The 27172-nt window shown below is 29.3% G+C and overlaps 2 protein-coding genes across 4 annotated transcripts; one reads left to right on the top strand and one right to left on the bottom strand.

Annotated features, from left to right (window-relative positions):
* Nucleotides 1-8576: 8576 nt before the first annotated feature.
* LOC130976186 (laccase-2-like) lies at nt 8577-14460 on the top strand. Its single transcript, XM_057900968.1, has 6 exons — nt 8577-8713; nt 8840-8991; nt 9260-9504; nt 9901-10032; nt 10767-11732; nt 14042-14460. The coding sequence occupies exons 1-6, from the start codon at nt 8597-8599 to the stop codon at nt 14170-14172; spliced, it is 1743 nt and encodes a 580-aa protein (XP_057756951.1). The 5' UTR covers nt 8577-8596; the 3' UTR covers nt 14173-14460.
* Nucleotides 14461-23153: 8693 nt separating this feature from the next.
* LOC130976569 (protein FAR-RED ELONGATED HYPOCOTYL 1-like) lies at nt 23154-26381 on the bottom strand. Of its 3 annotated transcripts, none has more exons than XM_057901456.1 (4): nt 26122-26381; nt 24268-24593; nt 23923-24069; nt 23154-23501 (listed from the first exon to the last, which is right to left on the bottom strand). In XM_057901456.1, exons 1-4 carry the CDS (start codon nt 26157-26159, stop codon nt 23428-23430), a joined length of 585 nt encoding a protein of 194 aa, XP_057757439.1. In that variant the 5' UTR covers nt 26160-26381; the 3' UTR covers nt 23154-23427. The 3 variants fall into 3 exon arrangements, with proteins under 3 accessions (XP_057757439.1, XP_057757440.1, XP_057757441.1); XM_057901457.1 differs by having other exon boundaries at nt 23923-24057; XM_057901458.1 differs by having other exon boundaries at nt 24268-24586; nt 26122-26349.
* Between the last annotated feature and the right edge of the window lie 791 nt (nt 26382-27172).

Raw genomic sequence — 27172 nt, 5'->3', positions numbered from 1 at the left:
TGGCATGAAGGTCCAAGTGAAAAGCTTGAGACTGAGTGGTTAAAGTCGTGATCCAAAGCAAAAAGAGTGTGCTTAAGAGCTCTGGACACCTCTAACTGTGGACTTTAGCAAAGCTGAGTCACAATCTGAAAAGGTTCACCCAGTCGTGTGTCTATGGCATTTATGTATCCGGTGGAAATACTGGAAAACAAAGTGCTTAGGGCAACGGCCAAGACTCATAAAAGTAGTTGTATTCAAGAATAAACATACTAAACTAGGAGAATCAATAATACTATCTAAACTCTGAGTTCCTATGGATGCCAATCATTCTAAACTTCTAAGGATAAAGTGAGATGCCAAAACTGTTCAGAAGCAAAAAGCTACAAGTCCCACTCATCTAATTAGAACTAATATTCATTGATATTTTGAGATTTATAGTATATTCTCTTCTTTTTATCCTATTTGATTTTCAGTTGCTTGGGGACAAGCAACAATTTAAGTTTGGTGTTGTGATGAGCGGATAATTTATACGCTTTTTGGCATTGTTTTTAGGTAGTTTTTAGTAGGATCTAGCTACTTTTATGGATGTTTTTATTAGTTTTTATGCAAAATTCACATTTCTAGACTTTACTATGAGTTTGTGTGTTTTTTTGTGATTTCAGGTATTTTTTGGCTGAAATTGAGGGACCTGAGCAAAAATCTGATAGGAGGCTGAAAAAGAACTACAGATGCTGTTGAATTCTGACCTCTCTGCACTCGAAATGGATTTTCTGGAGCTACAGAACTCCAAATTGCGCGCTCTAAATTGTATTGGAAAGTAGACATCCAGGCCTTTCCAGAAATATATAATAGTTCATACTTTATTCGAAATTAGATTATGCAAACTGGCGTTCAACGCCAGTTCCATGCTGCATTATGGAGTAAAACGCTAGAAACACGTCACAAACCAGAGTTAAACGCCAAAAACATGTTACAACTTGGCGTTTAACCCCAAGAGAAGCCTCTGCACGTGTAAAGCTCAAGCTCAGCCCAAGCACACACTAAAGTGGGCCCCGGAAGTAGATTTCTGCACATAGACTTATTTCTGTAAACCCTAGTAACTAGTTTAGTATAAATAGAACTTTTTACTATTGTATTAGGGGTCTCTTTTTTACCATTTTAGTCTGATTCCCTATTTTTGTATTCACAGGCTATTTGGGGAGGCTGGCCATTCGGCCATGCCTAGATCTTGTTCTTATGTATTTTCAACGGTGGAGTTTCTACACACCATAGATTAAGGTGTGGAGCTCTGCTGTACCTCGAGTATTAATGCAAAGTACTATTGTTCTTCTATTCAATTCACGCTTATTCTTATTCTAAGATATTCATTCGCACTTCAACCTGATAAATGTGATGATCCGTGACACTCATCACTATTATCACTTATGAACGCGTGCCTGACAAACACTTCTGTTCTACCTGCGAAAGCTAGAGTGTGTATCTCTTGGATTCCTGACCCACGACGCATGGTTGCCTCGCCTGACAACCGAGCCTCCCGTTCCGTGAGATCAAAGTCTTCGTGGTATAAGCTAGAATTATTGGCGGCCATTCCTAAGATCCGCAAATCTAAACCTTGTCTGTGGTATTCCAAGTAGGATCTGAGATGGGATGACTGTGACGAGCTTCAAACTCGCGAGTGTTGGGCGTAGTGACAGACGCAAAAGAATCACTGGATTCTATTCCAACATGATCGAGAACCGACAGATGATTAGCCGTGCTGTGACAGCGCATTTGGACCATTTTCACTGAGAGGACGGGAGGTAGCCATTGATAACGGTGAAACCCAACATACAGCTTGCCATGGAAACGAGTAAGAATGGTTGGGTGAAAGCAGTAGGAAAGCAGAGATTCAAGAGGGATAAAGCATCTCCATACACTTATCTGAAATTTCCACCAATGATTTACATAAGTATCTCTATCTTTATTCTACGTTTTATTTATCTTTATATTCAAAAACCATTATAACCATTAGAATCCGCCTGACTGAGATTTACAAGATGACCATAGCTTGCTTCAAGCCGACAATCTCCGTGGGATCGACCCTTACTCATGTAAGGTTTATTACTTGGACGACCTAGTGCACTTGCTGGTTAGTTGTGCGAAGTTGTGAAAAAGAGTGATATTACAATTGTGCGTACCAAGTTGTTGGCGCCATTGAGATCACAATTTCGTACACCAACAGTAACCTTTTTATCCGACGAATTTATTGTCATATCTGCCGGTAAATCCACTACTAACGTCTGACGCTAATTCTGATAGTAAATCTAACGGTATTTAATATTTTTTTGTGAATTAGAAAATCAAAATAGCACCATAAGAACAATAATTTATCAAATTAACAAATTAGCAAGATTAGAAAAATAAACTCAAATCAAAATAATTATTTAAATTGATAATTGGACAAAAATACAGTAACCTAACAATCATAGAGCCAAAAAATAGCACATCAATAACAATTTATCAAATTACCAAATTAACATGATCAAAAATATCAAGTAAGATCAAAATAATTATTCAAATTAACAATTGGACAATAACAATAATCAGCACCACAACAACAATTTTATAAATTACCAAATTAACAATAACAATAATCAGCACCACAACAACATTTAAAATAATTAAAATCCAGTAACAATAGCAAGAAAGAAGAGGCAGCAATCCAAATACAAAAAAGAACAAGAACAAGAAAAAGAAATCACTTCCCACGTTTTGAAACTCGAACAAATGATGTGGACGCTCGAAGCCTCGAACACGTGTCGGAGAAGGAGCTCAAATAAGGGCTGAACAACGGTAGAAGCTCGACCAAAACAGAGACCAAAGCATGGCAATAACAGCGGAGTGGAGTAGAAACGAGAGCTTGAGACAAGCTCGATGAAGCAACGAAGAGGGAGGACAGCGGCGAAAGCACGGTGATACATAAGCAGTAGAAGCTTAGCACAGACATAGAAACTCAAAACTGACAAGAAAGTATGGCGAGCAGACGTGTGTCGACAACTATGGGCGCAATGCAAATGGTGGCGGTGCAGATCACGATGATGGCGGTGACATAGCTTAAAGAAGAGAGCAATATTGGAGGCTAGGTTTGTTTTAGAGAAGAAAGGAGATGCGTGGTGTGGAAGATAGAAAGAAAGGCTTCTTTTTTATTTTTTTGGTTGAAAATTAAAAATTGACCATATTCTGATTCGGTTTGACCGATCGATTCTCAGTCAATTCAACAATTTTAAGTTGATTTTTACAGTGACAGTTTTAACCATCAAATCAAAATCGAACTGTTAGTGATTTTCGATCGGATCAATTCAATCAGTCGATCTAATCATTTTTTTAAACCTTGTTATAACTTAAAAACAAAAAGGCCACACAGTGAACGAAATAAATACATAAATTAAATACAAATTGTAAAGTTGAAATAAACTGATGTGACCCGCCTTTTTGAGGAATTGAACTTGACGAAGCACAAGACGAGAAAATTAAGATTAAAGGCAACATATACACATACATATAAGCTTAAGCTCAAGGTACAAGGAATTTCGACGACGTTGGGTGTAATTTTTTTCTTTTTTTTTTCGGTGAAAAGACGTTAATTGTAAGTAGAACTCGAAATGTAGAAAGAATAATATTTTTTTTTAATATTGAATTCAGAAGAATATTATCTCCTAAAATAATTCATTATGTATACCGAAATATAAGAATGTCATAATTTTTTTTATTTATTTAAATAACGAAACAGCGATGTCGTTTTTTATTTTTTAAAATTGAAAAAAAATAAAAGACAAAACGACAATGCCATTTAGTATTGTTAAATTCTTTTAAAAAAAAGTATTTTTTAATAAAATGGTCAATGACATTTTTTAAATTAAATTTAAAAAATTTCTATAGTCAAAATACTGGTGCCATTTTATGTTTTCTAAAAAGTAAAAAATTAATTCATAGCTTAGTAAAACTCACGTAAAACCGAATAAAATAGTGTAACATATATTTTTGACCGGATTTTTTATGTAAATATATAAATTAAATACTTTATTTAATAACATATGTAATTTAGAAAGTAATTTTATATTTTAAATCATATTATATATTTTATGTATAGTGTAAATAAAATAAGTATATGATTGTATCTCGGTTATATTGTAGATGATAAAATTTTAATTGACTAAATTTTGTTTACAAACGAAATATAAAGAATTTATAAAAAAAATATATCTCGTTTATAGTGTAAACGAGATAAAAAAAATTCTTTATAATATAATTTGGATCGATTTAAAAAATAAAATTAGTATAATTTATTATTATTTAAATTAGTCTAGTCAAATTTATTTTGAACAATTGTTATATATTGATTTTAAACAATTGTTGTATATCAAATAAAACTTTTTAAAGATGTTAAGTAACCGTGACGTAATATTAGTAACTGAACTTAGAATAAAAAAATTGAAAAGTAAAGACGCTAAAATTAGTGGGTAGTTTTAAATTTAAATTGATTTAGTGTTAATCCAATTTTAAAAAGGTAATCCACTACTTTAATGTGTATACTTCTAAGAATAAATTTTAACATTAAAATAAAATACTTAATAAAGTCTAACCAAATTTAACTCTATATTCAAATAAAATATTTAACCAAGACTACCCAAATTTGTTATAATCGCTTTTTGAATCACGCAACTTCTTCCTCTTTTTCTTAACTGCTTTTCAAATTATGCTTCTTCTTTTTCTTCTTCTTACTATCATTTCGGTTATTATTTTTTCTTCTTCTTTTTTTATTTTTTTTTTCTTTTTCATTGTTGTCGTCACCACGACCATTACTACCTTCTCCTCCTCCTCTTCCATGTTTTCATGTGATTTATCCTTTTCATTCATTTTCCTCCTAGTCCTTCTCTATCATCATCATCATCATCATCGTTATTATTGTTATCGTTATCGTCAAAGACGGACCTAGAGGGGGCGAGTAGTGGCCTCGGCCTCCCAAAATTTTTAGAAACTATATTTATATATGAGATATGTATTTAAAAAAATAAAAAATATTATATAATTTAGTATTTTCATATGTATTATTTTTTATTATGTGATAGATTTATGTCTTAATTGTTTAATTCACTAATAATTTTAACTTAACTAATTTAATATCATACCCTCAAGTTTTTGTAACTTTCAAATTAGTTTTTATATAATAATCTCTATATTTATTTTAAAAAAATCATTTGTTTATTTTATATTAACATCTTTAAAATTTATATTATTATATTAATAATAATCTACGTAGTTATATTTTGGTAATCATATTATGTACTTTAGATATTTTTTTCTTATAAAAAATATTTATTTTTCTTCTAAATTTACGTTGTTGAAAGAAAATTTTTTATAAAAATATCTTATATCTTGTATTCTATAAAGGTATTGTGTTTTTCAAATAATTAATAATTTATCATTTATTTTCAAATTTTTAAAATTTTTAAAAATAATTAATTTTAATTAATAAGATATGTGATCATTTTTAACTAAGCACACTATAAATTATTGGTACTTTATAATTTTATAATGTACTATTGATATTGTTATATTTTTTTATGTAACTATCATATTAAAAATAAAATTGTGAAAAAAATTTATAATTATATATATTTGATAAATTTTTTGGAAAACTAACTATAATAACTATATGTTAATTATTTTTATGAAATGAAAATAAATTTATCTAAAATTTGGCCCCTCCATACTTAACTTTCTGAATCCGTCCCTGGTCATCGTCATTTTCTTTATCGTTATCGTTGAATTTTTGTCATATTAATGACATTATCTGATCCAAATAAAATTAATTTATGTGTTTTTATTCATGATTCAGTTTTGTTTATGTGCTTGTTTTCGAATTAAATTTGTGTGTCACAATTATTAAATAATTTCGGTGTAAAAATTAAAAAATTTATATGTATTTGTTAAGAAATTTTGGTGTATTTTATTCTGATAAGTTCTGCTTAATTCAAAATTCAGCACAACGATGAGGGGTCCAACCCTTCCTTCTTCAAGGTGAGGGAGAATATTATTTACAATCTGACCAAAATGAAGACAATTTATCCGATTATTCCTGCACATTAACTTGCTAATGAGATGTCACAGTACTAAAGTGTTATTCATTTCATAACTACTTGTGTTAGGCCATAATAAATTACTCTAGATCTTGCAACTACTTCTTCTTATTCATCGTCATCATCTTTTTTTTTCTTACGCATCGTTTTCTTCTTGTTTTATTTTTTTAAGTTTTTTCTTGTTTTTACTCTCTTAACAAGAATAAAAACAATGAACCGACATTTATTTAACTAAAAAAAAGAAATTAAAAAAGAACAAAAATGCAGCATTAAAAAGACATTTTTTGCTTTTGTAACAAAGTCTCGATATAAAAACTAAGAAATTTATGTATTTTTGTTAAGAAATTTTTTTGGTGTATTTTTATTTTGATAACTTTTACATAAATCAAAATTCTTTATCTTCCTCCTCTTCATCTTCTATTGCTGCTTCTTTTTCATTGTCATCTTCTTTTTTTTCTTATTTATTTTTTCTTCTTATTTTACCATCTCAAGTTTTTTCTTGTTTTACACTCTTAACAAGAATAAAAATAAAAAAATCAAATAAAAAAAAAAAAAAACACATAATGCTACAAAATTACTAGCAAAAGGATAAAACTACATTAATTCAACTAAAAAAAATAAAAAAATAAGGAAAAAAAGTAGAATAACAAAATACAGCATTAAAGAAGACATTTTTGTATTTTTGTAGCAAAGTTTTGGTGTAAAAACTAAAAAATTTATGTGTATGTATTAATAAATTTTGGTGTATTTTTATTCTGATAAGTTCTATATAATTTAAAATTCTTCTTCTTTCTCCTCATCATCTTCTGCTACTTCTTCTTCTTCTTTTTTATCATCATCTTCTGTTTTTCTATTTTTTTATTCTGATATATACACTTTCATAATTTAACACACTATAATAAAAATTATTTTTAGTGATAAATTTTTAGTGATAATATATATATATATATATATATATAGGTGAATACTATCTAACTCTCTTTAAATTAGAGGATAAATTACTCTTTGTGATATATCTTTTTTATTATTAACTGAAATAAAATTAATTGACTTATCATGATTAACTTTAACTTTAATTTAATCTAAATTTTATTAATTTAATTAATTAACCATGATATAACTTTTTTTGTAAATTATAAAAATTATTAAAAAATTTAATTTTATAATTTTTTATTTTTTTCAAATTATATATTTATTAATCAATTTCAATCGCAAAAATATCTCAAAAAAGACAGAATAAATAAAAAACATTCAAGAGGCACAAAAAAATTTAAAATTTTCAAAATTTTCTCTCTCTTGCTTTCTTAAATTTTTGAAAAAAATAATAAAATATAAAACAAAACTTCTCTAATTATTTTTATAATTTGTAAAAAGGTTCTATCATAGTTAATTGATTAGGTTAATAAAATTTCGGTTAAATTAAGAAAAGTTATACTATAACTAAAAATTATTAGAGAGGTTTTATTTTATATTTTATTATTCTTTTTCAAAAAAATTTAAGAAAACAAAAGAAAAAATTTTGAAAATTTTAAATTTTGTGTGCCTCTTGAATTTTTTTATTTATTCTTTGTCTTTCGAAATTTTTTATATTTTGTGATTGAAATTGATTAATAAATGTATAATTTAAAAAATTACAAAATTAACTTTTTTAACAATTTTTATATTTTGAAAAAAAGTTACATCATAATTAATTAATTAAATTAACAAAATTTATACTAGATTAAAAGTTATTAAAATTAATCATGATAAATCAATTCATTTCATTTAATAATAAAAAGACATGTTATAAAGAATAACTTACTTTTTAATTTATAGAGTTTGATAGAATTTACCATATAATAATTATTATAAAACTTATTTAATTTATGTTTTTACAACAATTATATATTTGTTGTTATTATTATATATTATAATAGTAATTATATTTTTTTTATGACTATTAAAAATATTTTTATTGACAATTGTATAATTATACAATTATACAATTGCCATTAAAATTTTTTAAATATAAAATATAAAATGACTAATATTAAATTGTCAATAAAATATTTTTTAACGACTATTTTTATTCTCACTAAAATAAAAATGAACGGTATTAAGTTATTGTACAAGGACGGTACGGTGCACTCCAAGTGCATCCACGTTAAGCACTTTAGTCTTGACACTAAAAGCAAACTTTTTATGTTATATACTGTTTTTGGAGACAAGACCGTGTATACACTCATCCAATGTTATGAGTCATTGTGATATCAAAAATCTTAAGTATGTACTAGATGGCATGCACCTCAAAATTATTACTTCACATCCACTCTAAAATTCAGCTAGACCTAAAGTTATGTCCACCAGACATTACCACCACAAAACAAAAAAAATAAAATAAAATAACAAAGATCAAATTAAAGTGTCTCGTTATTTTTGGAATATCCTCTCTATATATATGAAGTCGGAAGTGAGCTCAGTCATCCCAACCATAAAACACATACACAAGAAATTGCATAATGGACTTTCTCCAGCTCCCATCATTTGCATCTATGAGAGTTCTTGTCTTTGGTTTTTGGGTTGTAACTTTATTTTCTGAGTTTGCAGTTGGCATAACAAGGCACTATACATTCAATGTACAATATTTAACAAACTCATGCTTAGCTTCTGAAAGTTTATTAGTTCTTTCTATCAATTGCATTATTTTATTCATCACTGCATACACCATACTAATTTTTTATGCTACCCTTTTCCATGTTAAGATTGAGTATTTGAACGTCACAAGATTGTGCCACACAAGGCCTATTCTGAGTGTGAATGGCAAATTCCCAGGACCACCATTAGTGGCAAGGGAAGGTGATAGGGTGTTGGTTAAGGTGGTTAACCATGTCTCCAACAATGTAACCATTCATTGGTATGTTTGCTTTTTGTTCTCATTGTTTATTTTGAAGCCAACCCAAATTGCTGATTAATTAAAACAATAGTTGCGACTCTTCTAATATTGCTATTGTGAACTGGGATGATGCCCATTACATTATTTGTAATAATATCATAATGACTCTAACTGCCTTACATATATATGATTTATTCACAAATTAGAATAATTAGAGCATAAGTACAACTGCACTCATAATTATAACTGTAATTTAAAACTATAATTACACACGAGTTTAATTTTGCAGGCATGGGATTCGGCAGATAACAAGTGGTTGGGCAGATGGACCAGCATATGTGACACAGTGTCCCATACAAAGCAATCAGTCCTACACATACAATTTTACCATTACTGGCCAAAGGGGAACCCTTCTTTGGCATGCTCACATTTCATGGCTTAGAGCCACCATTTATGGACCCATCATAATCCTCCCTAAGCAAAAAGACCCTTATCCGTTTGAGAAACCACATAAAGAAATCCCTATCATTTTCGGTATTATTTATATATAGCATCACACCTCATATATGTATTTTATATCTATTATTTGAAAAATCATATATTCTAACCAACTCCCTCTATTTTAAACTAAATGTCGTTTTTATTTTATAATACATTAAAAATTAAGGTATCTGAATTTAGAACTATCTTAAATTTATATACATTAATTTTTAAATATATCAAAAAAGTCGAAGTGATATTTATTTAAAATGGAGGATTTTAAAATAAACGTCACTTTTTTTTTATGATATATTAAATTAATTAATGTATCAAGAATTCAAGATCTAGTTTAAATTTACATTATTTTTTTATTGTCGTGTAATATAATTATTTTATTTTTTTGGTAAACAATATAATTATTAACTAACTGGCAAAGTTGTGGGACTTCAGGGGAATGGTTCAACGTTGACCCAGAAGCAGTTATAAGTCAGGCCCTTCAAACAGGAGGGGGACCCAATGTTTCAGATGCTTACACCATCAATGGTCTTCCGGGGCCTTTCTATAATTGTTCCTCTAATAAAGGTATAACCAAACAAAAAATGAAATTAAAAGGTGCAATTTGAAAATTAAATAATTAAAGTTAATTTGAAGTTGAAAAGATAGAGCGTGGAATTGACAAGGCATTTTAGCCGCAGTGGATCAATGATGACTTCGCTAAATATTTAGATCTTTTGCTTTTTGCCTTCTCATTTTAACTGAAGTACAATGTTTAATAATTAACCACAACAAACTTGTCAATTGTCAGGTTCAATTCTTTCATTCAAACCTATTATAAAGAGAAATATGACATTTTATAAGAGATCAGTTTACACAGTTTGACATGTCAAAATATAATATTTTAATTATATATATTAAAATATATATAAGTGAATATGATTATTAAATTATATATTTATTAATATTCAAATTTTCTAAAACTTGATAAATTTGATTATACAAACGTATTAAATATATACTAAAATTAATTATTAATATAAAATATATATTAAAAATAAATAAAATTATATATTTTTATACATAAATATATAATAATTAATTAATTTAGTGTCTAATTTTTTATATGTACATTGTATTTTTTTAATTATTAAGATAATATATGACATAATTTTACAGTTGAATTAATAAAATTTGTTATGAATAAAAATTTATTCGATAGTATCAATTATCAAATAACAAAACTTAGACCGTGATTCTTCATTTTGATATATTATCACAAATTAATAAATCCATAATCATGTAGTTTTATTTGTATGCAGATACATTAAAGCTAAAGGTGAAGGCCGGAAAAACATATCTTCTAAGGATAATCAACGCTGCACTCAACGAAGAACTCTTCTTCAGCATAGCAAATCACACACTCGTAGTTGTTGAAGCAGATGCTTCATACACAAAACCATTTGAAACACACACAATCCTAATAGCCCCAGGCCAAACCACAAACGTTCTCCTAAAGACCAAACCCAAATTCCCCAACGCCACTTTCCTCATGGCTGTTAGGCCCTATTTCACCGGCAGCGGCACCTTCGACAACTCCACTGCCGCCGCCATCCTCGAATACACCCACCCTTCTCACAAACCCACTCCTCAAAACCTCCCCCTTCTTCAACCAACACTTCCACCAATAAACGCAACAGATTTCGTTACAAAATTCACCGCGAAGTTTAAAAGCTTAGGGAATGATAAGTTCCCTTCAAAGGTACCTAAAATGGTGGACAAGAAATTCTTCTTCACTGTAGGATTAGGGACTAGTCCTTGCCCTAAGAACACAACATGCCAAGGACCAACCAACAACACGAAATTCGCAGCTTCCGTAAACAACATCTCTTTCGCGCTTCCGCATTCGTTGTCTTTAATCCAAGCCTACTATTCAAAACGATCAAACGGTGTTTTCAAGACAGATTTTCCTTCCGTTCCAATCAACCCTTTCAATTACACAGGAACTCCACCGAATAACACAATGGTTACAAATGATACGAAGTTGGTGGTTCTGAATTTCAACACTAGTGTACAGGTGGTGTTGCAGGGTACTAGTATTCTTGGTGCTGAGAGCCACCCTCTTCATCTTCATGGCTATGATTTCTTTGTTGTTGGGCAAGGTTTCGGGAACTATGATGAAAACAAAGACCCTGAGAAGTTTAATCTTGTGGATCCTGTTCAGAGGAACACTGCTGGAGTTCCAGCAGCCGGATGGATTGCAATTCGGTTTCAAGCAGATAACCCCGGTTAGTTTCCTAGTACTACACAAATTATTAAAGATATAATAATTTACATGTTTTTTTATCAATTTAATTTTTTTTAAAAAAATGATTTCATCACACGTATTATCAAATCCACGTGCGCATGCATGCATGTGTTCATTAATTAGGTGCTCGCTAGCTGCAGCATTTTATACTCTCCTGGTCTATGTATTTGAAATTATACTCTGTTAATAAGAGAAATCAATCATGCTTGTATATAAAAAGTAAATTACTAAATCATACTATTTTAGTTTACCAGTACTACATAGATTAATTAATTTTTTCAATAAATACATAATGTAACTCTAAAATCAAAACTTTTCAATATATAGATATCTTCATTATTCAATTTATCTAGAGAAATCACAATTTCTTTGTAAAAAATATTATAATTTCATTATATTACATAAATAAATTAACTTTTTACAATTTTAATTTATAAGTAAAGGATATTGTTATTTAAATTACTGTTTATCGTAAGACAATTTGTTTATTAATGATGATAGTAAAGTAAAACCCTCTTTATAATCAACTTTAAATTGTGAAGAAAAATATTATTCTATAACCTTCAAATTCTAGGTTGAGCATGATATAGGTGCATACATAATACATATATTTGGTGGTTGTTGAATGACTTTGAACGTCTGTCATAATCTATGATTACAAGAAAAAAATGATTGACATTGCGGTATCACCTTAAACTTTAAAATGATGCTGACATAAGTAGCATCTCTATGATCTCTTTTATAGTTTTATGTGATATTTTTCATTTTCCTATATTATCCAATAAATTTATGAACATTTTGAAATTGTAGTCCTTATATAAGAGCAAGAGCAGGAATAGCTAGTGGCTGATTTTTTTTTATATAAAAATTATTGTTGTATTATTATTCTCAATTGTAGAAAAGTGATGTGTTTTAATTTAGTATGGAGATAATCATAAATCAAAAAATTCAATTCGTGTTTTAAAAATTTTAAAAAATTAAAATTGCATTTAGTTTGCATTTTTTTATTTTTATTTTTAGTGTTTTTTATTTTCTTAATTTTATAAAAAAAACAGTAAAAATAAGAAGTGAAAATAGAAAGTAAAATTTTATTATTTTTACTGTTTTTCACTTTTTAACAAAGAATAAATTAAAATGACACTGTTAATAAATAAAGGAAGGAAAGGCTAGGTGCATCTATTTAATTCCTGTATACCTTTGCAACCTTAATTAACTTATTGTTTCAAGCAAGTTAAAAAAGGCAATAGCTGTTACTTACTTTATTGAATCTTACCAGTTTCTTCGAGATAAAGGCTGCGGTAGAGTGATATTCATAAATCCAAGATTCAACATTTAATGGAAGTGAATAATTAAATCGCACACTTTATGCTTTCTTATAATAATCAGGTCAAATTTAAGACACGTATCTCTAGTCCAAAATTCACGAATGTAACACGTAATTGGGCATTGTCACTTTCTGTAACAAAGAACTAGATAGAGTGACATTATCATTGTACATTAGTTATTAGTTCACATCAGTGTTGTCGCTTTTTAATTTGGCATCAACTACTAATTTCGTATCTAAAAAATTCAACCGCTAACAAAAATATTATTAAAATATATTATTGAATAAATAATTTTTGAATGATTTAAAAATATGATATAAATAATCAATAATTATTATATTTTTATAAATAACAAAAAAATTATATTTAACAAATAATTTATTCATTTAATTTAAATTTTTGTGATAATATTAAAATAAATATTTAAACAATACACAAAAAAATTTAGAACAAAATTTAATCTCTAAATAGATATAGTAATTCACAATAAAAAACTTTTTAAAACAATTCACTTGATATAAATTTATTAAAATTTAAGGATGAAAATCTAATAATAATTGTAAAAATTTATATCAAAATTTGATCTCTAATTTTTTTTGAATATATATTTAATATCTAATTTTTAATTACATTTTTTAATATTTCAGGAGTTTATTTGTCGTTAGCAGTTTTTAGAATTTTTTTGTCAGTGATATAAATTTTTTAGTATCATTTTAATAATTTATTTTTTAATTTATATATAATTTTGGATTTGATTATTTTTAGAAAATGGTATAATATCATTATTTACTGAGATATAGTGTTTAAAATTTGTCTTTGGCTTCTTGTATTTCTAAAAAATTAAAAATAGACATCAGTGTTGTTTCTTTTTTTTTTCTTTTTTTTTCTTTTTTTGCCTCATTTGCTATGTCATAATTGATTCAATGTGATTTCATGTTCATTTTCTTTGCCGTGTGATGAATAGGCGTATGGTTCATGCACTGTCACCTAGACATTCATACAAGCTGGGGATTGATAATGGCATGGCTAGTATTAGATGGACCTGAGCCCAACCAGAAGCTCCAACCACCACCGTCTGATCTTCCAAAATGTTGACTTTGTGTGTCTGGATTCATTATTGGGCTTTTCTCCTCCAATAAGATTTTTCCCCTTTTTATGTCAAATAAAAAATTTAATTGTGAGATTCTTTTGATGTGTTGATGACGTGAGAGGGGAAAATAAAGAATGTGTATTTTGGGGTTTGTTATGTGGAGAGTAGAAACTGTTCGGTCGGTAGTCATGTTTGGTTGGTTGGGTGGGATTGAATTGGATTAGGGATAATTAAGAAGCAGTTCACAAGTGTTAGTCAAAGGAGGAATTTGCAATGCTTTCTTTTTGAATAATCAAAAGCAATCATGTGATGATTAAATTTTGATGATCTCAACTTTTCTTATTATAATGTTCTCTTAATTTGCTATTTGTTTTGCTTCTACTCAAAGTTTATATAAGCTACAAATCAAGTAATTAGGCTTCAAATTACAGGCAATAACATGATCATTTCTTGAAACTTGGTTTAATCTTACACTTGGATAGAGATACTCAAACAATTGCACGTACTAGCTGTTGCTTAAACATATTTGGTTTGGGTATATTAGTAATTACTATTAAAAGTAAATAATTATTTGTGACTATGAAAGATTTAAGTGTGGATAAAATTGATTATAAATTATTTAAGTAAGAGTTATTTAGTTTGTAAGTGCACGTTTTTATAATACATCTCGATATAAAGTAGAAAAGAACAATAATAACAATACAAGAGTTGTGATCAAGGATAACGAGAAAAAAAAACTAATACTCGCAAACGTGTTAAGACGATACTTCCATTTTACTCGACTGTTGAGAAGGTTATACATGTTTTCTAAAATAATAGGACTCGTATAATGACATTTTGACTAAAGTTATCCGCATAGAAATTAAGACATTTGAGAGATAGTAGAACATGGAAGCAGTTTGATATAAAGTATCCAAAATTTGTTAAAGATTTTCGTAACATATACCTTGGTTTAACAACTAATGGTTTCAATCCATTTGAGATTTTAAGTTTCACCCTTAGTATATCTATCACCAGTGATGCTATATATTTATAATTTTTCTTTCTAATACTGTGTGAGAAAATATCTCTTAAACGTCTATGGTAATTCCTACTCTTAAGATGTTTGAAAAAATTTATTGATATTTTTTAGCAATTGCTGCTTAAGGAAATTATGAGAATGCATTAGTTGATAATCATGGTTCTATTGACGGTAAAATATTTTGCCTTACATGCTATATTATTTTTTGCTAATAATGATTTTCCAAGCTTTGAGAACTTGTTAGGGTGGAATAATAGATCTATGAAACATCTTCGATGGTCACCACATAACCACGAATATAGACACAAATAAGTACTTCTATGATAGTTTCACATGACTGAGAAGTCCTCCTTAGTGACTATTGGGTACAGTTATTTTTCCAAATTAAGAGAACTCGAAAAATATCCTTGCAAAGCAGTCGACGATTTAAAGGCTTAAAAGAATAAAAAAGAATATTTTTTGGAATTCGCCATATTAAAAGGATAATCTCTTCTTTCATTGTCTTGACAAGCTATATATAAAGATGAATGCTTTTGATAATGTGCCACTATAAGATTCAAGCCGATTTGTGGCAGTTTGAAACTCCCACTAATTAGTGGGAGTTTCTCAAACTTCCAAAATTTGAGGTTCTTATTTGTGATGATTTTGTAGAAGTTTCAATTCATAATTTAGTGACAATTTTTTGTCTGCTTTTGTGGGGTTTTTAGTTAAATTTTTTGATAATTTATTTGAAATTTTTGTAGAAGTTTAAAACCACCACAAAAAATGAAATTTTAAATAAAAAAATTGCAATAAATTGAACGGTTACAAACCATTTAAAATTGAAACTAAATAGATTTTAAAACTATAAACTATTATTATTGATTGAACAAATTACATCAATCATACTAAAGATTATTTAACTTAAAAAAATTAGTAATTGATATGAAATGAACAAAAATTTGAACAAATTACATCAATCAAATTTACATATGCATGAAACAAGACAAAAATAGAAATTTGAATTGTTTCTACATGTAAAAATTGAACAATCTATTTAATTTAACTTTTTATGATGAATTTGGTGTTTGTACTACAATGATTTGTTTATTGGCAGTTGGATTGGCAGCCAACCCAACGTGCTAAAGAACTAGTTTGCTACAATCTCACATACATTAAGAACAATCAACAATTACTAACCAATAGAAAGCCTTCATTATTCCAGCAGAGAGAAGAATGATTGGATACAAAAAACAATGAAAAGCAATTCACTTGATAGTGCAACCTGAAAAGTATTGAAGTACAACATTTAGAATTACACATTACAAGTTTATAACTTAATCTCTACAAACTAAATAGATAAAAAGAAACAGAAACTACTACCATTTTCTTAGATATTTGAGATGCTAAACTCTTTCCTTCGATAACAGCACTAGTAGCAGTGAACAGGGCTTGTCCCCTAAAAAAAATTGAAAAACTTTAATCATCCTAAGAAATTTTAGGTTCACAGGTGTGGAATATATTGTTTATATAAATATATTTACAAAAATTATGTCTATGCATAATTTTAGCATAATATTCAGAAAGCATATCCTATAATGGAAAACAAAAAAAATATCAAAATCTTCAAAAAAAAAAAGGTGGATATTAAATTATAGACAAAAAAATTAAGAGTATAAACTTATAGAATTCCTCCAAAAACGACACTGAATAGGTTCTCATCTGCAGCCAAACCAATTAATAGCCAGCTGAAACAGAACAAAGTTATAACTAATGAAGAATAAAACAGTCTCTAAAAATGGAGCATATGCAAGAGAAAAAATGTTCTAAAACTACGCTCACTTAACTCTTGTCACCCCACTCTCCAAAAACATTGATAGAAAATATCTCCAAAATAGAGTCGATAAAGTGGATCTGATTAATTATAATTTAGTTTTTTTAATAAATACTGTACAATTATAATACAAATATGTTACCTCTAGAAAAATAGGGGACAAAAACTGAGATAAAAAAAGTATTGCTGCTTTGTCAAGTCATCATCAGCTTAGAAGTTAGAATCACATAATGTATATATGATTTTAGACTATCTCCAATAGAGAACTCATCCCAATTCTTGTTTATGGCCTACTTGTCATAAAAAGTAACTCCACATTAGCTTTTGCGTCATAAATAGTAAATAGAAACTCAAAACATCTCTTTCTTCTCCGTTAGAAGGAACTAACTGTAATTCCTGTTGTGGTCCCACTTAATTAATTAATTAAAATTCTTAAAATTAATGTAATTAATTTTTTTTAATAATATAATTTAAATTTATAAATTTAAAAAAATTCACTATTAAAAAATATTAATATTAAATAAATTTATATATAAAAATAATACACAATATATAATTTAAAATTATATTAATTTGTAAAATTAATTAATATAAAATATAGTTAAATTCTATTATTTTGTAGTGTGGTTAACATTTAAATTTTATAAATAAAAATAAATAACTCACTAAAAATTATTTTATAATATATAAAAGTTAAATTTAATTTTTTATGTAAATAAATTTAATTAATTATAATTGAGTATAATTATTTTAATTATGATTTAAATCATTAATATAAATTATTAATTAAATAATAATATAATTATTTATTATGATTAATTATAATTTAATTATTTTAATAATATTAACTATAATTCAATATAATTATTAAAATAATAATTAATTAAATAATTATATTAAATAATTAAATTATAATTAATTAATTAATATAATTAATTAATTAATTATAATTTAATTATTTAATATAATTATTTAATTAATTATTATTTTAAAGATAACTTGTCACATGGCAAGTTATCATTGGTAGGATAGAGTCCCTCTGAGGAGGAATTCTTCTTTCTTGGGACTTATGAGAGGACTTTCTTATCCTTTTTTCCAATGGTTAGAGTCGCTTTGTGTCAGAAAAAAGTGAGATAGGGACTCTTCATTGAAGTTGCTCTTAGAACATCAAATACACAACACCAGAAAATTCTGTTTTGAATATATTCTTACAATCAATTATTTCTTGGAATTAAGGAGAAAAAATTCTTAATCCATTCAAAATCATATTTATGCATCCAAACAAGAAAAAACACATCAGATAGATATTTTATTTTTACCTTACTGCTATCTTTCTTAACTCCATTGTTAGCCTTTCCATCTTTGTCTTCGTAATAAAGGGAGTTCAATCAACTGCCAAGAAAGAAAAATAATTTAACTTGAGAATAAATGGAGCTAAGGAAAACAAGAGAATAAAGCTACATATACCAAAGAAACGAATAAATAGAATCATATAGAATATATTGAAAAAAGAGGCCAAGAAAGTGAAGCAGCAAGGAAATCAAGAGGGAAATAAACACAGGAAGAAAAGTATTAAAAAGAACGCTCACCATTAGTCTTGTAAATCTTCATACAAGAAGTACATACAATAGCCATTTTCAAATTCTGGATCCTAAATTGTTGGCGAACTTGTGCTTGATTGAGCTTCTGCATTCAAACCTATTATGTCTCAACCTTGCAATTACCAAGGGTATGTTTGGTTGAGCAGTAATAATGAGATAAAAATTTTCACGCGTTTTTTACCCTCTACCAAACATAACCTAAAAGAATATTTTTAACCAAATGTATCAAGACGAGAAATTTATCTTAAAAGTCGTAGCAAGAACTATGTTGAGCATGCTGAATATACGTCAGTTTACATTCGGCTATATGTTTACAATTATTCTGTGTGTGAAGAAAATATCTCTTAAATGTACATAGTAATTCCTAGTCCTAAGACATATTCTTTTATGTTCTCAAAAGTGTGCCTTTTCATATGGTTACCCAACAAACATTTCTAAATTTATCAATCTCAAGAGGAGAAAGATATTTGGCCTAAAGAGCCATAATTCTTATATTCTCATGGAACACTTTTTGCCAATTTTTCATAGAAAATGCTTTCCTAAAGTGGTTACATATGTGCTAAATGAGTTGTATAACTATTTAAAAAAGTCTCAAGAAAATCTCTGGAGCTTAATAATATATATAAGCTCCAACAACGAATTACTTTGGTATTTTGTCATGTGAAAGAGATATTTCCTCTATTCTTTTTCACTGTTATGGTTTAGCTGGTCATTCATCTTGAGAAGGAAACAACGATTACTAGTACAATTCAATATAGATGGATATATCCTGTTAAAAGGTAAGTTGTTACTCTTATTTAGATGGCTCATGTTTTGTAAAAGCCTTAGGCTGCGTTTGGTTCTAAAAACAGGATAAGACAAGACACTGAGAACAAGATACAAAGAACAGAAATATTAAAATTAGTGTTCTTGTATTTTGTTTAGTGATAAACGAGAACAAATTATAAAAATCTAATTTATTCTCATTTTTTTTCATTCAAAAAGTTTAGGATGAAAAATATTATAATAAAAAGTATAATTATGAAAAATTAATAAGAATAATAAAAGAAAAAATAAAAAATAAATTGTGTTATTCGCAGTGTCCTTCCTATTAGGATGGATACAAAATATACTAATTTCATGTCTCTGTCTATATATTATCTGTCAAACATGATTTTGTGTCTCTGTGTCCATGTCTCAGAGTCCTGCTCTTGTAAACAAGCGCAGCCTTAATGATTTCTAGATTTTTCGTGACAAGGCTCCACCAGAAAGATGCATAGCTAAACGTTGTGTGAAGGAGGGATCTCTAACTTTCTGTTTTATACATGGACATTATTTCTTGCAAACAAGAATGAGACATTCTGTTGATTTAAAAAGCTTGCAGAAGTTATTCAAAATGAACAGAACTTAAACATTATATTCACTAGAAGTGAACATGGGGGCAAATTCAAAATTTTGCTTTTGAAAGTTATGTGAAAAGAATGATAATGTTTGTAATTTCTCATCTTGTAGAACATCTTCTTGAGAAAATTACAAGAAATATATTTAATAAGACTAGTATTCTTAAATATTTTTAGGCAGCTGCAATTAGCACCACTTGAATTGATCTGATTCTTTATTAAAAAACAAATTAAAATTTTAATCTTTTCAAAGAAAGAATAATCATTTTTCGGAATATATATATATAAGCATATCATTTAATTATATCATGTTCATCTCAAGTTGAACTTTAATTTAATCTTTAAATATCTATTTTACTGGTTCAATGACGAGTCCAATTTTTAGAATCTTGACTAGAATTGACATATATTAATGATAATGATTGGAAAGAAACTAACCTAACAAACTTATAACTACTTTACTATTATTTTTATTTTTAAGCTCAGTTTCTTCTTTGCCACGTGACTGAGCTCTCTTTTCTATTTTTTCCTACGACTATTATCTGCTATACATATAAAAGGGTATGTTATAGTTAGGTTGAACTAATGAGCATTCTGAAAATACAATTGATAATCAGTTCTTCACTTTTCCCTATTTTTCAATTCTGCTGCATTTGCAATTATTCTAACATGGTATCAAAGCCTCAAGTGGAAGAAAAAGAATTGAAAGATGCTGATTGAGCATAGTTTGATTGTGCAAGACCAAGAGTTTGTTTGAATTTCTCAAGAAGATCCTCATGAGACATTAGCAAAGCTTCAACTTCCCCTGCTGTGTACAGTAGTGATGACTGAAGAATACTCTTCAAGCAGACCTTCACAAATTGCTTCAATGTGATCTTCTGAACTCAAAGTGTGGCCTATGGCTGAGAGTGAATCTTACAAGTTTCTTGACTTTGATTAAGTAATCTTTAGCAGAAAGATTTAGCTTCTTCACATTCTTGAGTTGATTCTTGAATTGCCTCAATTTTGTTTTGTTCGAAGAGATGAAATATTGCTGTATTTGATCCCAAATCTGATAAGCAGAAGCACATTTTACCATTTGATTCTTGAATTCATCATCCATTGATGATAAAAGCCAGGAGCAGAGATTATAGTCTTGAAGTAGCCATTCTTGATGTTTGATGGATGTTTTTCCAGCAAGCTTATCTGGCATCAGACTCAAATTCGGGTGCTTGTTTGTTGATTTGAAGATGATCTTGCAGATTCTGACTTTGAATTGTAAAAAAAGCAAGTTACTTCCAAGTAGAAAAATTGTTTTCATGAAGTTTATCAGGGATGGAATAGAGAAGAGATTTTTGGGTAGAGGCAATAAGATTTGAAGGTAAGATGGCCATGATAAATGAAGGAAGGATCGAGTAATCAAGATTCAAACTCTTGATATCATGTTAGAATAATTGCAAATGAAACAGAATTGAAAAACAGGGAAAAGTGAAGAACTGAATTATCAATTGTATTTCAAACTCGTGGCTTTTTTTTTTTTTTTTTTTTTGGTCAAGTGGATTGGACAACCCCCAATCCTAGGCATTATACCCATGTATTACACACTCACACAACACACTCACACACACTACATGGGTATTACTAACATGGGTTCTATATTCCTCACTGAAGATTCGAACCCGGGTGCAGCTCCCCGTGAGGCAGATGATGCTGCCATTGTTCTACATTCCTCACTGAAAACTCGTGGCTTTAAGTGACCAGTTTTGGATCTAGTAGCCAAAGGTTGTCATCAACAACAGGGTGTTGATTATGCCCAAATTTTTAGCCCTTTGATAAAGCCTGCAACTATTAGAACTGTTCTATCTATAGCTTTGTCCAAGGGCTAGCCAATAAAACAGTTTAATTTCAATAATGCTTTCTTGAATGTAGACTTGGATGAAATTGTGTACATGCAACAGCCTCCTGGTTACTCTTTAGAGGATAGTTCATTAGTTTAATTCTCTTTTTCTGTTAAAAGATCTTGGCAGTGTTATTTATTTTCTTGATTAGAATTTAATAAAGCTTCACCTCATTATCTCTATATTACTCAAACTAAATACATATGAGACCTTTAAGCTAAAGTTGGAATGCAACACTGCAAACCAACCCCTACTCCTATGGTAAGCAATATTAAAATCCTACCTTTTACAGATCCTTAGTTGGAGGATCACAATATGTTGTACTTACTCATCCTGAAATTACATATTCTGTAAACCGAATGAGTCAATTTCTTGAAAACCCTCTTCAATCTCATTGGATTGCTCTTAAAAGAATTCTGAGATATCTATCTAGATATACATTCTTCCAAGAACACTTATTGTAGAATTCTAGTTTTTGCAGATTCAGATTGGGCAACTGAACTGAAGGATCATCGATCCACAAGTGGACATTGCCTTTATCTTGGTTGCAATCCAATTTTATGGTCCAGTAAGAAACAAAGCACTGTAAGTCGCTCATCCACAGAGGCCGAATTCAGATGCTTAGCTGAAGCCACTACAGATACAATTTGGATGCACAATTTACTCCTTGAATTGAGAGTTCCTCCAACCATTGCGACAACCTCAGTACTGTCCTCCTTGCAGCAAATTCAGTCCTTCATAGTCGCTCCAAGCATTTTGAAGTGGACTTACACTTTGTGAGAGAACGAGTTAACAAGAAACAATTGTTAGTAGTTCATACACCCTCCAACTCGCAAATTGCAAAGCTTCTAACCAAGCCTCTCTCTCTATCTCTTTTTGTTAAATTCAGAGCCAAACTCAGAGTATTTGCACCTAGGACTCTAAGTTTGGGGGGGTATTAATGATAATGATAGGAAACAAACTAATATAACAAACTTATAACTACTGTACTGTTATTTCTGTTTTTAAGCTCAGTTTCTTCTCTTCCACGAGACTGAGCTTTCCTTTTTATTTATCCCTATGACTCTCATCTGCTGTATATATAAAAAGGTCTGCTATAGCTAGGGTTGAACTAATGAGCATTCTGAAAAATACAGTTGATAATTCAGGTCTTCACTTTTCCCTGTTTTTCAATTCTGCTGCATTTACAATTATTCTAACAACATAACATAACAGAGGCCACGCTTTTCTACAAATCGTGGTCCACGGTATAAATAACGAAGCTAAGGAAACCAAGAGACAAAACTATACGGCTATACCAAAGAAACGAATAAATAAAAAATGGGATCATATAAAATGATGCCAAGAAAGTGAAGCAGCAAGGAAATCAAGAGGGAAATAAACAGAGGAGGAAAAGTTTTAAAAAAGAACGCTCACATTGTCTTATGAAGACTTTAAAGCTGCCTAAGGTTAATTAGTCTTGTAAATCTTCATACAAGAAATACATACAATAGCCATTTTCACCATTATATATACATCAAATGACTATACCCTTTATTTATTATCGTTAACCTCCTGCTAAGTGCTATGCTAAAGCATAAGCATGGAAAAGTACTCCTCAAATTCTTGATCAATTGTTGGTGGCCTTGTGCTTGATTGAGCTTCTGCATTCAAACCAGAGTACTATTATGTCTCAACCTTGCAATTAGTCCAAGGGTATGTTTGGTTGAGGAGTAATAATGTGGTGGAAATTTTCACCAACCATATTAGATGTAAACCAAAAACCAGCCACCAAAATGGTCACTCGTATAAAATACATGTTATAATACAAAATACACATGGAAAATGAGTTACACAACACATGGATTTATACACAAATACATGGTAGTTGATTTTTGGGGTGCACATGGCATTTTTGAATTTTCACCTATGAGTTTGATGTGTAAATTTAGAAATACCATGAAAGTTTTCACCAGCTTTTTACCCTCAACCAAACATAACCTAACAATATTAACCAAATATATCTAGAGGAGAAATTTATCTTGAAAATTGTAGCAAGAACTATCTTGAGCATGCTGAATATACCTCGGTTGACATTCCGCCTTCCAGATGAAAGGACATACATGTTGGGATCCACTCCATTAGACAAAAGAAAATCTTCGAATTCTTCTTCTATGGCAAGCTCTGCGCCATCTTTACCATCTTCCGAGTACGCATGGCCTGCATAGTTTTCTAATTCCAGAAGGTGCTCCTTATTATCATTGAAAACTTGTAAATAAGATCCACAATAAGATGGAGTGAAAATTAACTGTCGACATATGTATCCTTATTCATTAGAGCTTACCTTCTCTTTCTGTTGATACATGCAAAGAGAGTGATTATCCTAAATATTATGGTGATTCCAATTAACAAAACAAGTGGAAGGCCTACCATATAGGTAAGTGTCCGCATCGAGTTTGGCTTCTTTATTCACAGATATGGCAGTATCAGAATCCTCCATAAAACTATTGCTGTCTTTTGCGGATTCAGGTTCAGACCTTTCATCAAGGAATGCTGCATCTGTTCGAATCTTGACCATCTGGTTGTGCACACTCTCTAAAACTTGATTTTCATCAGACATTGAAGCATGTTCGGAACAGAAGCTCCCAACCCAGCATTTATGTTTTGGTCTAACTAGATCCAATTGATCACTCTGAAGTTTTCTTTTCTTGTTAAACTCAGCAAAACTGATACCATACATTCCGTCCACCTGGAGTCTAAAAGAATAGACAAATGTCAATGAGAATCAAAGGACAATGAAACAATAAGATGATAAAAAAAAAAAAAAAGAATGAAATAAACAATGGTACTAGAAATTACACAATTTCATTTTTCAGCTGAATTATATATTGTTATCAATCATTCAAATTTTGTCAATGCAACATTGGTCAAATTTACTTACCTATCTGAAAGAGGGTAAAAATTTCATTGATGAATTTGATGTGTAAAATTCCTAATTGTTCTCGTCGATGAAAGTTTCTGTAACAGTTTTTACCGTAGCCAAACATACCCTAGTCACTAAATAGTTTGTGTTAAGAGAAAAGCTTAATCACTAAGTACTGAGAACACTAGCCACAACTGACACCATACAGCACCGAAAATGTTAGAATCGTCGCAAGAAATAATCAGTTATAATCTGAACAATCTAAAAGCTGTTTCAAAATCTTTAATAGACTTTCTGAAAATCCTTTTTGATAGAACCCAATTTAGTGGTTTGATTCATGAGCTGATCCCTACACAGTAAAAAAGAGGCTATTGTTATAGCTGCCATTTATTTTTCAAGAAACCAGGCTTCTTGAATTACATACTTGGAATTCAAAATCGGTTATTGGTTCTTGACAAGAACCATCTATCAAAAATGCTTAAACAATTGGTTAGAGACACAATAATTATATATCTAATATACTTCCCCACATAAGAGCCTCGTTTGGGCTTGAAGTGTGGATAGTGCGTAAAACATCTTGGCCATATAAGCTTTTGTTCTATGTCATAACTATAAACCATCTTTTCCAAAAGCTTAAGGGTGTGTTTGGTTTGCGATTTCAATTTCAGTGTTTTTTGTTTGAAACATTTTATGAAAAAAAAAGGTAAAAACAAATAACATGATTTTATTGTTTTTACTATTTTTTCTTTTTCCTTTACGAAATTCTGAAAACAAAAAGTACTAAAAATGAAAATCACTCTAAGTTATGCTGAGTGCACACTAATGGTTTTTTTATCTACTAGTTCCAGTTCTACACAGTGAAGGATTCTTGAACTCCATAACAAAGCATTGTAAATTCGTAATTATTTCTCCGAGAAGGTCTTATAAGAAAAATAGGGGTAATTCATAGATTGAATTTTTAAGGAGATATTTCCCCCAAAATATAGAACAATTCTGGAGTTTGAAGCTGAATTTTCACTGAACAGAACAGTAAAACTCATATATTGTGCACCAATATGCAATCTAAAACACTTGCATCTACAATTACTTTACCATTTAACCTTTGGTATTAAATAAAATTCTGCTCAAACAGATGATAGCTACAAATATCTATTTACTTACTTACTAAGTTCAATTAAGCAAAAACAAAATCATTTATCTAGCTTCTGATATACCATAATTGATTCAAAACAACATTAGCATCAAATTTCTTAGCATAATAATGCAGAAAAATAAAGAGAAGAAACGAAAAATAAAAATGAAAACAGAGACGAAAACCAAAAGCAAGAAGGGACGAAGATCTAGAAGATCCATATATAAACCTGTTCATTTGAGATGGGCTCTCCTCAGTTTCCTCCATCTAGATCTACTAAGAATCAAAGACGCTGATCAAAGCACAGATACTAATGTAGAGAAGTTTATGAAGAGAGAGAGAGAGAGAGAGAGAGAGACAGAGAGAAGAGAGAAGAGAGAGAGAGATCTTTATTAAGGATGTTTCACGCTGAGATGAGGATATGGATATCGTCCAAGAATACAGTCTCCACAACTTTATTTATTTTTTTATTTATTTTTGCATTATGTGATGATTCATGAGTCATGGGCACATGCATTGCACGGAAGAAATTAACTCTCCTATCTAACTTGTAATGCATCATTATTCATTAGTCCCCAAAATCACTTTTCAAGGAAAAGTATATGAACCAAAAGTTATTAGCGAAAAATTAAATAAAATTATATTAATTTATATTAATAATTAATTAATTTTAAATATTTTAAATTTTAAATTTTAAATTTAATTAAAATTATAAAAATATTTTTTTTATATTAATCTACTCACTTCCAATAATTACACACAAATTTCTTTCTCTTTCAGAATTTTTCTGCCTTTTCACCGTCTCATCGAAACTCATTCTTTTGTAATGGAGTATATGCTGCAAAGTGTCAGTTATCATCTCGTCCAAATCTCTACCGCAAAGTCTATAAAACTTGTTGCCAGCACTGCAACAATGTATTTTCGGACACCGCCAGCAACCAAAAAAGAGATGCAAAAATTTAAATAAAAGAAAATAAAAAATAATGCTAAATTTTTCTTTTTTCGTTTCTGGTTTTTTTTTTTTTTGGGCTGAACTAAACAAAAGAAGAAGTGTAAGAGATGAAGGGAGGTGGACGGACAGAAGAGGGAGGCTCTCGGTTGGGGTGGGGATTTAGTTTCGGATGTGGTTTTAAAAGAATGAATGGGTGGTTGAAGAGAAGGGTGTTGACTGCAAATTACACACTTAATCTTAGTCAAAAGGAATTTTTAAACAATTACATAAATATAAAAAAAATATTCATTTAATATGAAAAAAAACATCCTAATACTTAAAAAATGAC

This window comes from Arachis stenosperma, chromosome 4, assembly GCF_014773155.1.
Source record: "Arachis stenosperma cultivar V10309 chromosome 4, arast.V10309.gnm1.PFL2, whole genome shotgun sequence".
NCBI classification, from domain to species: Eukaryota; Viridiplantae; Streptophyta; class Magnoliopsida; order Fabales; family Fabaceae; genus Arachis; species Arachis stenosperma.
This window is presented reverse-complemented; position numbering and strand designations above follow the sequence as displayed.

What these genes read in the sequence shown, in the direction of transcription:
- LOC130976186 (XM_057900968.1), top strand. Translation starts at nt 8,597, where the DNA reads ATGGACTTTCTCCAGCTCCCATCATTTGCATCTATGAGAGTTCTTGTC. An exon ending in CAAGGCACTATACATTCAAT is followed by an intron (nt 8,714 to 8,839) that starts GTACAATATTTA and finishes TTCCATGTTAAG; the next exon opens with ATTGAGTATTTGAACGTCAC. An exon ending in AACAATGTAACCATTCATTG is followed by an intron (nt 8,992 to 9,259) that starts GTATGTTTGCTT and finishes TTAATTTTGCAG; the next exon opens with GCATGGGATTCGGCAGATAA.
- LOC130976569 (XM_057901456.1), bottom strand. Translation starts at nt 26,159, where the DNA reads ATGGAGGAAACTGAGGAGAGCCCATCTCAAATGAACAG. An exon ending in AGCCCATCTCAAATGAACAG is followed by an intron (nt 24,594 to 26,121) that starts GTTTATATATGG and finishes CTATTCTTTTAG; the next exon opens with ACTCCAGGTGGACGGAATGT. An exon ending in TGCGGACACTTACCTATATG is followed by an intron (nt 24,070 to 24,267) that starts GTAGGCCTTCCA and finishes TTCTGGAATTAG; the next exon opens with AAAACTATGCAGGCCATGCG.